The sequence below is a fragment of the Mastigoproctus giganteus genome, chromosome 3 (genome assembly GCF_048544385.1).
Source record: "Mastigoproctus giganteus isolate SK-2022 chromosome 3, ASM4854438v1, whole genome shotgun sequence".
Classification (NCBI taxonomy): Eukaryota; Metazoa; Arthropoda; class Arachnida; order Uropygi; family Thelyphonidae; genus Mastigoproctus; species Mastigoproctus giganteus.
Genome location: NC_143577.1, coordinates 69885599 through 69902456, shown reverse-complemented (window position 1 = coordinate 69902456; position 16858 = coordinate 69885599). Strand labels below are relative to the sequence as shown.

The 16858-nt window shown below is 34.1% G+C and overlaps 1 protein-coding gene across 1 annotated transcript in view; it reads right to left on the bottom strand.

Moving 5' to 3' along the window:
- Positions 1-15450: 15450 nt before the first annotated feature.
- LOC150088066 (ras-related protein Rab-9A-like) overlaps positions 15451-16858 on the bottom strand; it is a 35427-nt gene continuing 34019 nt past the window's right edge. Inside the window, exon 3 of the mRNA XM_090370002.1 lies at positions 15451-16173. Within this exon, the coding sequence (XP_090226128.1) occupies positions 15451-16095 (645 nt within the window). The 5' untranslated portion in view covers positions 16096-16173. The remainder of the gene's footprint in view (positions 16174-16858) is intronic.

Genomic DNA, 16858 nt, shown 5'->3' with positions numbered 1-16858 from the left:
TATGAGTCGTTTTTCACAACGGAGCTGAGTTCATCGTTCTCGGGCGAGAATAGCATGATTTTTTTTTCCCCCTCTGGAAACTCGTATTTTTCGTCCAGCAAATAGCAAATCGATAAAAGAACACACGCAATTTACAGACATGGGAATTATATATAGCCTTGTATTTGCTAGTCCTCCTCTAGTCTGGTTCGGTAGTATCCAAATTCTTTGTTCTTTATAGTTGGGTTGGTTACTCACATCCTGCTTGATTTTTTTCAAGATTCCAGTATCTATCAGGTTCTTTATGACTGTAACTCGTCTCTGGTTTGCTGTTCGGCGAACTGAACAGACGCGAACCGTTCCAACCACTTGGTGTGAAGTTTCATCCTATGCATTGTCATATCGGTCTCTACCTTGTATACTTCCTAGTATGCTTGCAGGATGAATGTATTCATTTCGCTGCTCCACTTCATGGGTTGGCTCTGTTTTCCTTTCTGAGTGATTAGTTGTACAAGAAGCACTTCCAGTTTGTTGTACTGGGTGATCTTACTCTTCTGGTGTTGTTGCCATACGGGAGACAGCGCCACTTGTTCCACTTTCGTTCTTGGGAGGCCGTCTCCGATTTTCGAACCGACCCCTCTACCTACGGCCTGAACGCGACTGACTTTTCTGGGCCACACTCGACGCAATATATTCAATATTTCTACTTCTTATCTTCATCCAATTATGGAGGTAGTCCTGCTTAGCTTTTGACATCTAGTGGTGGGTGCATGATGTGGGAGCGACACCACATCATGCGACTCTCTGCCTCAATCATCACCTCGACCTGCGGGAGTTAGATCCAATGAAGTGACTTCTGCATCCCCCCTCGCTGGCCTTTTTTTTTTTTTTTTTGGTGCTGGATTCGAGCTCTTGTCCATCGCATTGGTAGTCGGGCATCGTAACCGCTGAACTAATCGCACTCCCTTATTATCATTCAATATGCACGAAAAAATGCGTTGAGCAACCTAGGGAAAATATAGATAAATACAAGAATTCAATTGCTCAAACCTATCGAATTTATGATACTGAAGAGCACGGATGACCATTTCCCTTTTAACACATAATTTTTTCCTTTTCAAGAAAAGTGATACAAATCCAAAAACAGAAGTCTCATTTTATCTGATTTATTTTGCACATAAAAAATTACTGTACAAATTAGAGCAGCATGCCATTAATTGTAAGTTATTGTTGTGGATAAAAGGATAGTTCAGTAGGGGAAGGCAGAGAATGGTAATCAATGAATACTGCATCTCGTGGATTTACGTTATATGGGGTCCCCCAAGGATTCAGTGCTGGGACCATTGTTGTTACTGTATTTATTAATGATATTGATGAAGGTATATCAGACGAAGTTTGGTGGAGGTATATCAGACTAAGTTTGTTGAAGGTACATCAGACAAATCTAATTTTGGAGATGATACAAAGACTGGTTAATCAAAGTAAGCTGCTGCAACAAGATCTAGAAAAATTAGGACGATGAACTGAGAAATGGCAGTTGAATTTACACATTGACATGAGCAACGTGCTACATATGAGTGGCAGTAATTCAAGGATAACATACCGATTACACTCGGCCTGGTGGAAAATGAAAAGACCTAGGGTAATGGTGCAGTCAGATATGTAGTTCTCTGAGCAGTGCAGGCAGGCTGCCAGGACAGCTCCTGGATATTTTCAACGATAGACAGGAATTTTGCTAGCAGGGATAACTAGGTGATTATCCTTTTGTACAAGGCTATGTTTAGCTGCAACTTGAGTACTTTATACAGGTGTAGAGCCCTCCTTTTTAAGAAGGATGTAGAACTGCTGGAATGCATGCAGAGAATGGCAACGAGATTGGTGAAGGGAACGAAAAGGTGTTCCTACCAAGAAAGGTGTCAGTTCTGCAAATTGCAGCATGCAGCATCTAGAGACTAGGCACCTGCAGGCAGATCTGATTGAGGTATTTAAGACTGATGTAGTCTTGAGCAAGCTAATGCTGTTGACAATCTTTCTCTTATTCAGACTACACACACACATGAGGGGCCATAAATTCAAATTAAGTAAAGCTGGTTGCAGGATGGATGTGCCGAAGTTTGCTTTCAGCCAGCGGACAGTTGATTGCATTTGTTGTTGTAGATGTGGATAGTTTGAGTAAATTCAAGAAAGAACGAGACAATTTATTAGACAAGTGATTTTTTTTTAAAGTTGATGTTATATAAGCTTGAGTTCTTGCATAAATTACCTGTACTAATTTTAATACTAAAAGTGATATGGTCTCTTGCATCTATTACTGCAATTGACTATTTTCGAGATAAAGACTCTTTTTACGTTATTGCTGCACTAATTAAAAAAAAAAGCTATTTTTGACTGTGTTACTTTTTTTTAGAAAGTATGTATAGGATACACGATAAGGCTGTCTGCACAAACAGGTCTTTTTGTCGTAAGGACTGTTTAGTTATAGGTATGAAATCCATTACCTTATATGGGAGTGCATTCATATGTTCGCCAGGAAAAATGTGTTGCCACCAGTCCTAAATTCTAAACAGTCATATGGCAACAGTTAGGTAGAACTTCCAACGCAGGTGCGCTCACAGACAAGAGAACTGTTGTTAAATTCAGCCCCACTCTCTGCTTTTAATTCATTCAAACTCGAATGTCCTTGGACATAGTTGCCACGTTCTTCTTTCCGTTTTCATTCTTTATTCCCTCAAAAGCGATGTGCTGTTAAAAATTTAAAAAATTAACTCTCTTGAACGTTTTCAAAGCGTTCAATCTGCATAGATGGTAAAGAAAATATTAAAAAATTGATCGATGAAGTGAAAAAGGGACTATCACTATTTTCAAAAAACAAGAATATTCCAATAATGTTAAAAAGTTGTGGAAAGAGGTCTGTGCTTTGGTAAAAAAAATGGTTTCAAATAACACTTGCGGAAAAACTAAAGCATTATGTTTATTAATTTTATTAGACATCTATTAGTTTTATTATGAATGTATATTCTTATATACTTTTTTTTTGGTAGTTGTTGGCGCATAGGCTTCTGTGGCCATAATGCACCTCCCAAGGTTTTTGCAGTACATTGATCCAAGCCCGAGGCGGGAATCGAACCCGCGACCTGTCTTATATACACAATAAGTAGTATTCACACTTTACCATACTGCTACGGAACAGATTCTTGAGCTGAAACAAAATAACAGATGAACTCATTTCTAATATTAATCCTCGAAACACTTCCTCGCATACTTCCCCGGATCAAATTACATCGTACATTCATACAGTGTATCCAAAAAACGAAATCCATCCTTCATTCGCATATACATATGCCTTCCTTGGCTTCATTACTCTATATGGCTAGTAATAATAATAATAGTTTTGGAGCCTTAAAAATACTAACACACGCCTTAAAAATCACAAAATTAAATATTTATGTTGAAGCCTATAAAAAAAATTGTCCATTTTCCGGCCAAATTTTCAATTGTACACTGAAAGGACAGAATTCATGGGATACCTGGTCCCTTGGTAACGTGACGCTATCATTCCTCTCGCTAGTGGACGAACCCACTACTTGGCAGGTATATAGGTACACTGCATTCACGTAGACGGCAATTCGTAGTCAGTATGGATGAACGTCGTGAGTTATTATTATTAGCCATATGGTGCAAGGAAGCCTGAGGCTTATGCTGCACCAGCCAAAAAAAAAAAAAAAAAAAAAATTCTGAGTTATCCTGAGAGAGAGAGAAGTAGAAGGAAATCACCAAGAAAGAGATGATATCCAGCTCAGGACCCTGAGTGTGCCAAGCCCATACTCACCAGATATGAGCCCCTGGGGTTGACTTTGAAAGAGAGATGATAGTGGGTGACCTATGCACGGCTTACTCTATCGCGTAAGTGGTACAGAAATTGCACTATCCCCATTCGACAGTATCAAGAGCGTATCGGGAATGTGCCATTTCCGGAACAACATCTCGTTGTGGACAGCGCTGTGGGCGGAGGATGAATGTGGCCGTCGACTGTCTCGCATTGTGTCAGCCAACCAGAGAGCGGCAGTGGCACAAATCACCGATTTTATCGAGGGAGGTGCCAGAAACGTCTCCACCAAGACCATCAGGCGATCTTTAGACACAATAGGTTATGGGTGCCACAGACCTACAAGAGTCTGATTGCTATCACCACGACACAGGACTCTACGCCTGAACCGGGTGAAAGAACGTCAGCACTAGACCTTGGATTATTGGAGACATGTCTCCGAGTCTGATGAGTTCCGTTTCCAGTTATTTCGAGCGGACGGGAGTGTGCATATCTGGGGGAAACTGCACCAGGCTATGCACCCGTCATGTCAACAAGGAACTGTTCTGATAGGCGGACAGTTCGTAATGGTCTGGAGCATGTTCAACTGGCACACGTTGGATCCTCTGGTACGTCTAGATGCATCTCTGAACGGTCGAGGTTCTGTCAATCCTTGCAGACCATCTGCATCCCTTCATGGTCATAGTGCACCCACAGGGCAATGGACTCTTTCAGCAGGACAATGCGCTTCCCCACAGAGCCATGGTGACTAAAACATGGTTCTAAGAGCATCCCGCAGATTTTACCACTATGGAATGGCCTCCCAGTTCCACGGACACGAACCTTGTGGAAAGGTCCGTTCGAGCTTTGGACCCTCCACTCAGGAATGCAACAGAATTATGGACAGCGGTGCAGCATGCATGGATGAAAATACTTGTGGAACGCTTTAGTGAAGTAGTGGACTGAATGCCTCGCACGTCACTGCTCTTATCCGGGCGAAAGGTGGGTCTACCCATTACTGCGTATATCATGATTTCTGTCCATTCGGTGTACATTCCACCCTCTGATACCTGTAATTGAATATTCTTTTGTTCGGAATGTCATTTTTTTTTTTCAAATGGCCATAAAACGTACTTTGAGAGACCAACTGCTTCATCACCTAAAATAAACAGCATGCAATTTTCATTGTTGTTAGGTAGATGTCTGTCATTTAGAACGTTAAATTGGTGATCAAGTATTTTTGTCTTATTTGAATTTTGACGTTAAAAAACTTTTTACCGGAATTTTGTAACGAAAAACCGTCATGAGAAAAGCGTTACGGAAGTGACCCCATCTTCAGCTTCCACAAGAAGCAAATTATTGTAACTTGTATTGTTGGAATCATACTTGTATGACGGCAACAAATCTTCTACTGGACCAAATTTAATGAAATATTGCATGGAGCTTCCTCTTAGCTCTAGAGGAGAAACTTGCAGTAGTTCTTCCAGGCTAGTGGAAAACATGAACACATGATCGAGGAAATTTTCTTACGTAATAAACGAGATAATGTGGACATATAGCATATTGTTGGAAAGATAAGGAATTTAAAAACAGAAATATTAAGGTTTTAAGATACAAAAACACTTTCGGAAACTGGGAAATGCCTTAATTCGAAAACGCATCTGGTTTCATCACACGGTGTTTTCAGATTGAATGTAATTTATTTTTCTTTACAATTAAACTCTGAGGCTGGAAAAGAGTTCTGCACACTTATGAAAACATTCTTCAACTTGGACATGTCATCAGATCTTTCGGTAAATACTACACATAATGGAATAACTATATAAATTTAACTCCAGGGGCTCACATCTGGTGAATGTGGGCTTCGCACACCCAAGGTCCTGAGTTGGATATCATCATCCTCTTTTTTTGTGATTCCCTTCTACTTCTCTCTCGGGATTATTCTGAAATTTTTTTTTTTTTTTTTTTTTGGCTAGTGTAGCATAAGCCACAGGCTTCCTTGCAGCATATGGATAATAATAAAACCTCATCACATGTCCTCTTATAATTCTCCGAGTATCTGAAGCTCCCCAATCAAGAATTCAAAAGATATGGTATTAGCTGGACATGTGTTATTGTTAGGGCGGCTCCTAGAATGTCAGTTTAAATCCGCCTTGTATTACTGTAGGTTTTAATAGACTATAAATTAGGCCAGACTTGGAGTAGTAATGTTTGTGTATTTTATGTATGTTGTGTTGTGATGTGCTGACCTCTTGGCTACCTGGAAGCAGCAAGCGCCGGAAAGGCTGCTTCCAGATACTCGTCCACACCACGCTTAGGTCTCAGTTTATGAAACAAAATGAGAAAAAAAAAAATAAATAAAAAATAACACCCACAAAAAAAATAAATAAATAATAAAAATAAAATTAAATAAATAATAAAATGTTAGAGCAAATGCATCATTTTAACATAGCTATCTACCAAAGTAGTTAAATTAATTAAATTGGCATCGTTCTGGTTATATCTCATATTGTGGCTGCCTTCATGAGTCGCAATGGTATTGTACTAACTCGAAAAAATAATACTTCACCAGTGGAGAAGACTATTGTTATTTATTCTCAGCAGATACCACCACCCAGACGGCACCGTTTCAAAGCTTGTTGGCTTCTCTTCGGTGGTTGGGCAGGTACCCTGGTGTTGCAATAGTGACAACCCAGTTATGAAGTATAACTTCACAATATGAGAGATGCCTGATGGTGCATAGTGATATAGACTATAAAATATTTAAGGGCAAAGGCCTCATACTACAAGGTAGAATGACTAATATGTAGGTTAGTGCAAATTCACTAACATCAGGCATCTCTGAAACATTTTGATAGCAACTCATATATACACACGCTTCTGGTTGGGCATGCACATATTTGATACAAAACATAGATAAAAGAAACAGAATTTGCAACACCATCCTGTGGCTTCGTAACTTCAACACTGTCACATATTCGGCACGAGTGCCACACTCTTTTAAATTCATTTTCCAGTTATCTGAGCATCGAATTACACGGTTCTTGAAATAATTAACAAAATTTAAAATGCTGTTTTAGTTCACTTTACAGGCTGTATAAAAATTATTCGCAGGCCATAGGTTGGATTCCACTGCCTTAGAGGATGGCTGTCTATCACATTAAATGTCCAGATTGTGAGGTATGACACATCACTGAGGCCACCAAGAGCCTTAAAGACCATGTCATGGGGCATGATGAGATAGCTATACAGCTAACTCTGATCACTCTGCCAATATGTAACTATTGGAACAACCCTGATCCACTTTTTTTTTTTTTTTTTTTTTTTACTCCATTGCACTCATCATTCTTGCCACAGGACAATCACACGAACCTGTTATTTATGCTACTACACCCATCTTTTAAGTTGGTAAAGGAACACTCCACTTGGAAGGAAAGCTATTTGTTATTTTAGCGTTTTTAAGTCTTATCAGTTTCAACTTTACTTAATCTCTATTTTATTTTTAATCTTCTGTTTACATGAGTATTATATTTTTATTAAAGTTTTGATTTTAATTCTCATATTTATTGGTTGTCACAAGAAATCTTTTGCTACAAAAGGGCATCTGTCTTGTTTCCACATGCTAGCGAGTTTTAAAATTTTAGGAAGATGTATATTGCTATATTTAGTTGGCAAAAATTTATAGATAAAAACACAGGACTCCCTTGAAACCACTAGGAGGTCCTCTATAATCTTTCATTAAATTTTTCAAATCATTTCCATCCTATTTAACAAGAAATAAATGTCAAAATTAATTTATCTTCCAGTAATTTTCCTGATCAGTGGTCCAGTGATAAGTCTAAACTTTTCTACAGAACTCTCATGCAAAACTTGGTAAAGACATGCATCTATGAGATGAAAGTAAATGCTGAGATTCCTCAAGGCTACTAACCTTTTCTGTAGCAAAGCTCAAATCTTTTCATACGCAAATTTAGATATTTCAGCAGCTTTCAACTCCAAAAGCTACATGCATAAATTTTCCTTATCAGTCTTGGAACTAGATATTGTGATTAATAGTGGCAAATTATGCATACAAGAAAGCAAGCTTTTACAGCATCAACAAAAAAAAAAAAAAAAAAATTCCCACATCATTTGTCCAGCCCTCTAATAATTTGCCTGGTTCCTCAAATTTATTCAAACTACCTACTTCTGCAACAACAGATGGAAGTTTGCTTTCAGCCAGCAGGTAACTGATTGTTGGAAGTTTGTTCAAACAATCAATTACTAGCTAGCTGAAAGCAAACTTTCGCATAGTTTCACACTTCCACAAAGAATTTATCCTTCCAAATCATTGTACCTAGAAATTCAAAACCAAAAATGTACCTCTTTGCATAAAAATCCCATTTCAAAATACAATGATCCCAAGTATATCTTGCCTTAAATATCACTGGGTAATTTGTCCAGGCATATTTCCTTTAAATTTACTAAACTAACCTATTAAAACAAGAACTGCATCATATCTCAAACATATACATCACTACCAATAAATTATTTTTATGATCCTACAATTCTTCTAAGATCCTACAACACTATCTGCACCTGAATACCAATTCATAAAGTGCACCTTCAAAAAGGTAAATTCTTGATCAATGATCATCCAACTTTGTCATAAAAAGTCAGTGCAACAAATTATAGTCCTTCTCTCTTTAATGTATAAGCTTTCACTAAGCAGTATATGGTTCTGTCGACTTCCTTAAATTCCGGGTACTGATGGATTGGCTAATTCACTATTAGCTTTAAGAATTAAATCCAACATGTAACATTTAATTAATGCAGGTAATGTAATGCCAAAAGTATATTAAAATTTATTTCTGGCACAATAACTACGTATATCATTATAATATTCAGTGGATTCCGGTTATTTGGGCCACCGGTTAATAGGGGCAGCCGTTTATTTGGGGCAAATCTTAAAAAACAGAAACCAATCGAGAAAATAGCCAGGGTTTACTTCGCTTAATTGGGACAGCATGCTGTTTAATCGGGGCAGGAGACCGCAGCACTGGAGATTACCCTATGATTGTCTCCGACGGTACCACGTGGTTCGTTCGAAATTTGAAGGTCACAACCATAAAACAATAAAAACAATTAGCAGTCACCTGTTTATTGGGTTTTTCTGTTAGTGAAATCTATCATAAACGGACAGTACACTCGATCTTACTGAATTTGCGATAATACTGACATTATGGTGAAATGTGTTTACACTTCCATGAAATCTTCAATCATATAAAAAAATTAATTTTCAGATCTTCTTTTCATTCCTATTTTTAAAGCTTTGTAACCTGTTAGTTCGTTCTCACTTGCACATATTGTGTTAATTGCAATTTGTGTGTGCCTTGTTCTTTGTTATTGATTGCTTATCTTTTTACTGTTTTTAATTTTAACCCCCATCCACATATGTCAGTGAACAGAAATGTCAACTAGTTCGTATGTACATATTACAGTACGTATTAATTATTCCGATTATCACGTATATTCTTCCGATTTTCACGTATCATTTAATTTATTAATTGGTAAGGTAATAAAGGGTAAATTTGTGCTTAATATCTCTTTGCTTTTATAGCTGTGGATAATATTCCTCCTATTTTCGCTAATTAGAATCGCTGTTCAATAGAATTAAAATTCAATTCACAAACGTGATCACAATGACCGGAACTTACTGCACATTGTATAGCGAGCGGTACTTTACTATGTTGAGTTTGTCGTAATGTGATTTGATTGTACAGTGAACCAATTGTAAAGGGGGGAGGATACATTGTATTTTTAACTATTTACGTGAAACTTCGGATAATTGGGGCAGCCACTTAATCGGGCCAAAATGCACTAGTCCCGATGTGTCCCAAATAACCGGAATGGACTGTACTATATACCACATTTTAAATACCACATTTTATAAACCACATTTTAAATACCACATTTTATAAACCACATTTTAAACTAATTTGCTTTTTTTTTCAGATTTTCTAAAATTACTCTTTCATTTTTGTTTAATTATACAGCATTGGCTACTGAATATATCCTACAAGACATCTTTTTTTTTTGTTAGGAGGAAGTCAGCAACAAAAAAAAATAAAAAAATAAAGCAAAAATACACATTAAAACATGTAAAACGCTCAAAAATGATTAATTAATGCTTATACCCCCCCCATCTCATGCATGTGTATCATCTCAACCATACTAACATAAATCTTGTGCAGCGGCATATAAGGAGCCCCCACCCCCCAAGCCATATGGTATAAGGAGCCCTCCACCCCCAAGTATAAAGTAGCATTGGGACACTTTTCAATTTTTTGGAAATAAATCAGCAAAATGTGTGAAATCAGTGCAAATACTAAGCAGTGTTCAAGATTTTCATGGCCATTTCAGAAATGTTAAACAATCACAACACCTTTTACTGGACAGAATATAAAGCTTATTTTTTTTTTTAGAATTGAAAGATTAATTTTTAATATCTATAAACAAGACACAAATAGAATACATAAATGAAAGGAAACCAAAGATTTGTTTTTTACATTTCAACATCACTGGAACCATAAGCAGAAATTTTGATATCTATGTTTTTATCACAGCAAAGCCTTTTATAGAAATATATTGAGATTGAATACAATCATCTAGCAGGCACAGTTTTGAAAATCTGCAATAATATATAAACAGATCAGTATTAAATATAGAAAATGACTTCAATAAAAAACTATATTCATAAAATATGCTAACTTATATACAAAACCATCTGCAGAGACAGATAACTGCACAAGTGTAATCTGATATATTGAAAGCACACTGCTAGTCAAAAACACTTGCCTCGTTCCTCTTAAAGAATGTTTTTTCACATTAAACTATTTACACTGATTAACACTAAAAACTCTGTTTCATACAAATAAATATTCTTTACTGAGGAAGTGAAATGGTATAATTTGGGATAACTGCCAATTTGTTAGCCCAAATAACATCAGTATAGCAGCATTGACATTTAAGTTACTACTACCAATTACAATTATCATACTTGAGCTATTCCATTTCCATTTGTAAGACTTCGTATCTATTGTATAAATAATTCAGTAAATCAGACCAATGAATGCATAAGGTAAATTATATTATGTCATTTTAATTATGTCAATAAACATACTATAAATATTCTGAAAATATTTTGTTTAAAAAGTAAAATTAATTTATATATCCCAAACAATAAGTCAAAATAAAAATATATTTGATTTCAGAAATATCTGGAACTTAAGTTTCATCATTCCTAAGACAATCCTAATGTTCTCTAAATTGAACAAAAAAAAAAAAAAAAAAAAAAAAAGTAAAACATTTTATTCTGAATAATTATTTTGAATGATACAAAGTGTTGATTAAAATTACATAATATAATCTTACATACTAGGTGTGATTCACTGAATTATATACACAGCATGGATACAAAGTCTTATAACTACTAATAGAAATGGAATAGCTTTGGCATGACTAATACATGGGAGTGACAGATTTTTACCATAATCACAAAGACAGATTCGAAACAAATTTGTTACCATTTTGGCAGGCAAGGAGAAAAATCTTAAGCTGACAGAGAATAAGTATATGCAAATACTTTAGCATTTTGTAAAAAGAGAAAATAAAAATATGACTCATCAAGTAGAGGAAGCTGTCCTGTAAGTATCTACTACCAATGTCCAGGAATTACATCTTTATTAATTCTTAGTTATTCTATGTACAGAACATCTGTAGTACAAACCTGCTAAAGGCAGCATACTTCTATCATCTATGCTGTTCAATACTTGACTAAAATGTTTAGGGTCACATGCTCAATTAAAGTACTAGCAGATATATCAGAAAATAACAGAAGTATTTTACACCAATTCTCTATAGAATAAAGTTATTATTATATTGATAAAAAGCATCCTCATCCAGAGTTTGTTGCTCTTTTAATATTTAAACTTGTTTAAGAAATTGCTAGCATAAGTATTTCATTCTTTAAATGCCTGATGGCATAGAAAACTCATAAATCCCACATGAGCCTGATTTTGTCTTTAACTCATAAGAGTAACTAAGGAACAAACATCTCTTCATTATGCTATTCTTAAAGCGATTTTTTTTAAATTTCTGCGATTTTAAGCTTGTACAAAAGTATAACAATGGCTGACTATTTTTGACACTAAAATGAGCAAATTCATCTATAAAATTTCAAACAGCTTTAACATAATCCGAACGTTATTATGAGATTACCTGAATCAACATATCTCAAAAGTCATATCCTGCTAGCTATGCCTGAGAGTACTACATACTAATTCTGTATCTATTTCAGTATTAATCATCTGAAATTGAAATTATTTATACAAAATGGCTGTTAACCATGTTATCAGCCATTTTGTCAGGCATTCTTAACCTGTAACATGGCTGTTACAGGTTAAGAAATAGACAATACCATCCAAAATCTATTAGCAGGTAGAAGAGTTAATGCTTAAGGCCTTACAATTAATATCTTTTATCAGTAGTTAATTCCTATTTGTGACAAAAATTGGCTCAAAAATTTAAAGCCTTATATTATTTCCACATTATTTCATTGAATTGAATGGAAACAATCTTATTAATGATGGAGTTCCTCTCCTAAGATAGCTAATTAAATTAATGTGCTAATAATATATTTAAATTTAACTTATATTTAACAGCTCTTGTATCTCTTGTGTAAAAAAAAAAAAAAATATGATATGAATTAAAGTAATTAAAGGAGAGTAAAAAAAATATATGAATTAAAGTAAAACCTAAAAACAATAAATCTAGTGATACTGATGTCAGTTCATTGCACGTAAACTAAGGACCATTACTACAAAGCTTAATTAGTTCTTTTCATATTGCTTGCTTCCTTGGAAAAAGTGATAAGGAGTGCATGATATTCATAATGTACAGGGCTAGGCCTAGTCAATTTATTGGATAGGGTCAGAATGTTATGCATTTAAACAAATGGATGTTTCTTTATTTCCAAAAGATTTCATATATCAAAAATAATATTGGTGTTTTTAGACTTAAAGAATCAGATTTAACATTAGCACAAATGATTTCAGAAGTAAGAAACTTATTAATGAAACCTGTTGGTTTAACAATAAATGTTTGTGTTTATAGGTCACAGTTGTTAAGTGCATAAGGGATGATCCCAGTATGTTTCATTACAATTTTTGGGCCAATACTGAATATGTCCAGCAGTATTTAATTCCATTATGTCATATATAGTTAATGGAGAATACAGTTTTATTACATGAGTAATTTGAATGCTACTTGAAAAGTCATAAATTAATATAGTTTTTAAATCCGTATGCAAATTATTTCATATATTAAAAGCCTTAATCCCCATTAACTATTAATGTAATAATAGACTTACATAATACTGTACATTCAATAATACTAAATATTCACAATGCAAGATAACAGGATCTTCTCAATATCTTTTTTCACTTGAAATAAGAGTTTCCAAGATGAACTTTGTGTTCAAATTAACAGCCCACTATGTACTAAAAAATCAGGACCTGGAAATATAAAAGTTTATTATTACAGAATGGCAAATTTCACTAATTAGCTTTTTATTTCTGAAGCTTATTTGCAATTATACATAATGAGATTCTGTAAATGTAAGAAGGCCCAACGATTATTTTCAATATATGGAATCTTACAAAAATAAAAAAGAAAATTTGTTTTATGTACATAAAATTTTGATCCTACCTAATAAATAAATGAGTAAGTCTAGATACTTATGCAATAATATGGACTAAAATTACATATTATGTAACATTTTACGCTCCTTGCCACTCTCCCCAAGAAAGCAAGCAATGACAAAAGCACAAATGCCATTACTGTGTTTTTCACTCTGAATCCTTCTAGGTGGGTTTAAGAAGTATTTATTTATGCATGTAATTAGTTGTATTTAACGAAATTGTTTTTAAGCCATGTTTACAATTTAACAATTCACTTAAGAGTTTGGAATCAGATAAGCATAAATACACTGGCATTTACTCAATGACTCAATTGGCTGTCTTATGAATGAAACGTACTCCATCATTAATATGTTTATATTCAACCTTTTTAAATAAAATTAATTCCCATACATATTATGTAACATTTTACGCTCCTTGCCACTCTCCCCAAGAAAGCAAGCAATGACAAAAGCACAAATGCCATTACTGATTACTGTGTTTTTCACTCTGAATCCTTCTAGGTGGGTTTAAGAAGTATTTATTTATGCATGTAATTAGTTGTATTTAACATCTGAGATTTAATAACATCTATTAATATCTAATATTCTAAAGAAATTTAAAAAAGTAAATAGAATAATAAATTAGCATTCAGATATAAATCATTGCTTACAAGCAAAAGATAACTAACAAATCTGATATATTTAATCCACTGTTAAAACACCTTCGGTTTAATATGTTACTAGCCCTAAAAGAACATTTTCATGGTTCACTATTAGTTTCTATATTAAAATGCTGTAACTAATAGAAAAGAATCCTTAAACATTAATATCCTTTTGAAAAAAGTAAGTTACTGAAGATTACTGATCAAACACATCAATTAAATATAATTACCAGGTAATATAATTTAAACTGTGCACTTGTTTTTTTTCGCATAAAAATCCAGAAAAAAAAAAAAAATAAAACAAAAATCAAATTACATAAGAGTCAATATTAAAGTTTTAAGAATACAACTGATTATAAAAATAAAGTAAAATATATCCACATTCCTTTGATGAAAAAACAAATTATTATAAATGTGGGAATTCAGTTATTTTTAATAAAATAATCTTTAAGTGGATAATATGCATTTTATAATGACTTAAAAAATTAACTTCATATATCATAAAATTTATAATATATGAATGTTTCAAACAAACACTTTTACAGTTTGCATAGAGCTGATGTGTGCCATTAATAAGTATATCTATCAATTAATATATTACAAAAACCAATACATTTATAGATCAGTTTTGATGTGTTAATGAAAGGAGATAATTAAGTAACTGAAATACTTAATTGGCATTGCATTTCAACAAAAAATGGGCAATTAAGCATGCATCCAAGTAGGTAGCAATAAAAGTATCAGCATAAATTTTAGCAACCTTCTTAGATGAACTTCTGGTAAATTAACTGAATTCATTTCTAAAAGCAAGTAAGAAACAGGAATTTAATACGGGAACCAAATCCAATGGGCTTTTTATTTAAAAAAATTTAAACAGAACTTTATGCATACAATGTTATGTTGATAAATCTGATCTGGTTAATGATTACATAATATAATAAATTAACATACAATTCATTAACCGAGTGTTTATGGAGTAAGCAACTGCCTTCAACATATGTATTAACTGTATGAATACTCCACACAACCAACACACACATAGAAACATATACTGAATACCAGAAAAAATGGTTTTGCTTGCCACTTTTATAGCATACGTGCTTATATATCTCATTACACATACTACACCTTCAAATTTTAAGCATTTTTCTGATACTGCAGTTTTTCACGTTTTAAATGGAAAAGCTTCTGGAATGCATAATTAGTTACAGAAAGTAATTCAGAATCATTAATAATAAGTTCTTGAAACTAGTAAACTTGATATGTGGGTATTAGAACATTAGCAGCTAATACCCACAACATGATGTTTTTTGATTATGTTTCTTTAAATTTACAGTTTCCTGAACACAAGGTTTTTCCATTCTTTCTTCCATTTGCTGCCAGTTCTCTACAGCCATGTAAAAGGCTTGTTCTACATTTGTTGCATCCTTAGCACTTGTCTCAACAAAAGGTAAATTACCATTCTGTCTACACCATTCTTGTGCATCTTGTGTGTTAACATCTCTGAGATCATCTACATCGACCTTATTACCAACAATAATAAAAGGAAATGAAGATGGGTCTCTTATATCAGCATAGAGTAAAAATTCCTTTCTCCACATTACCAAATTCTGAAAACTTTTCCTATCATCGATACTATAAGTCAACATACAGATGTCTGAACCTCTATAAAATGGAGTTCGCAAGCAGCGATACCGTTCCTGTCCAGCAGTATCCCAGATCTGTAATGTATACACTTCACCCTTCACAGAAATATCCTTATTCAAAAATTCAACACCAATAGTATGATAAGAATCAGTAAACTGACCATTTACAAAGCGATTCATGAGGCAACTTTTACCAACTCCTCCATCTCCAAGAAGAACAACTTTCAGAAGTGGAGATTTATGAATGCCACGGTTATTATACTTAGTATCCTTCACAGTGGCCATTGCATTCAGAATGCAATCATCCTGATTTGGATAATGATTTGCAGGGCTGGCTTTATGCAGCAGCAATTCTCCAAGAGTCTGAAAGAATATAAATTCATCATAAGATCTCAGATATTTTAGCAACTTTTAAAGCACTTGTAATAAACAAAATTACATATTAATCAAATTATTTTTCTAGGTTACATTTGTAAATATATTAATGATACTACTAATAATACATAAACAGTATACACTTTGCTCTGTTTCATTTGGGAGAGAAAATTCATCTGTAGTTGTGAGCAAAACTCCCAATTATAAAACAAAATTCTAATATCATCCACTCTCAGCAGTCTGAGAATAAACTTCTAAACAGTGATGAATGATATAAATGCCAAAATATACTAACATTAAAATTTTGTTTCAATACAAAATCAAAAATAAATACATAATCAACATTCTAATGTTGGTAGTAGTAGTAGTGGCATCAGCCAAAAAAAAAAAAAAAAAATTACAAAACAATTCCCTCTAAATATTTGTCCAGTTCCTCCTTAAATTTATTTAACCTATAAACTTCCACAACGATAGATGGAAGTTTGTTCCAGCAATTAACCACCCGCTGGCTAAAGGAAAATTTCCGCACATCTATTCTACATCTGTCCTTCCTCAATTTAAATTTATGCCCCCTTAGGTTCGTAACCTGAACAAGTGGAAGAATCCCATCCCATTCAAGGCCTTATACACCTCAATCAGATCACCTCGTAGGTGCCTAGTCTCCAAACACTGC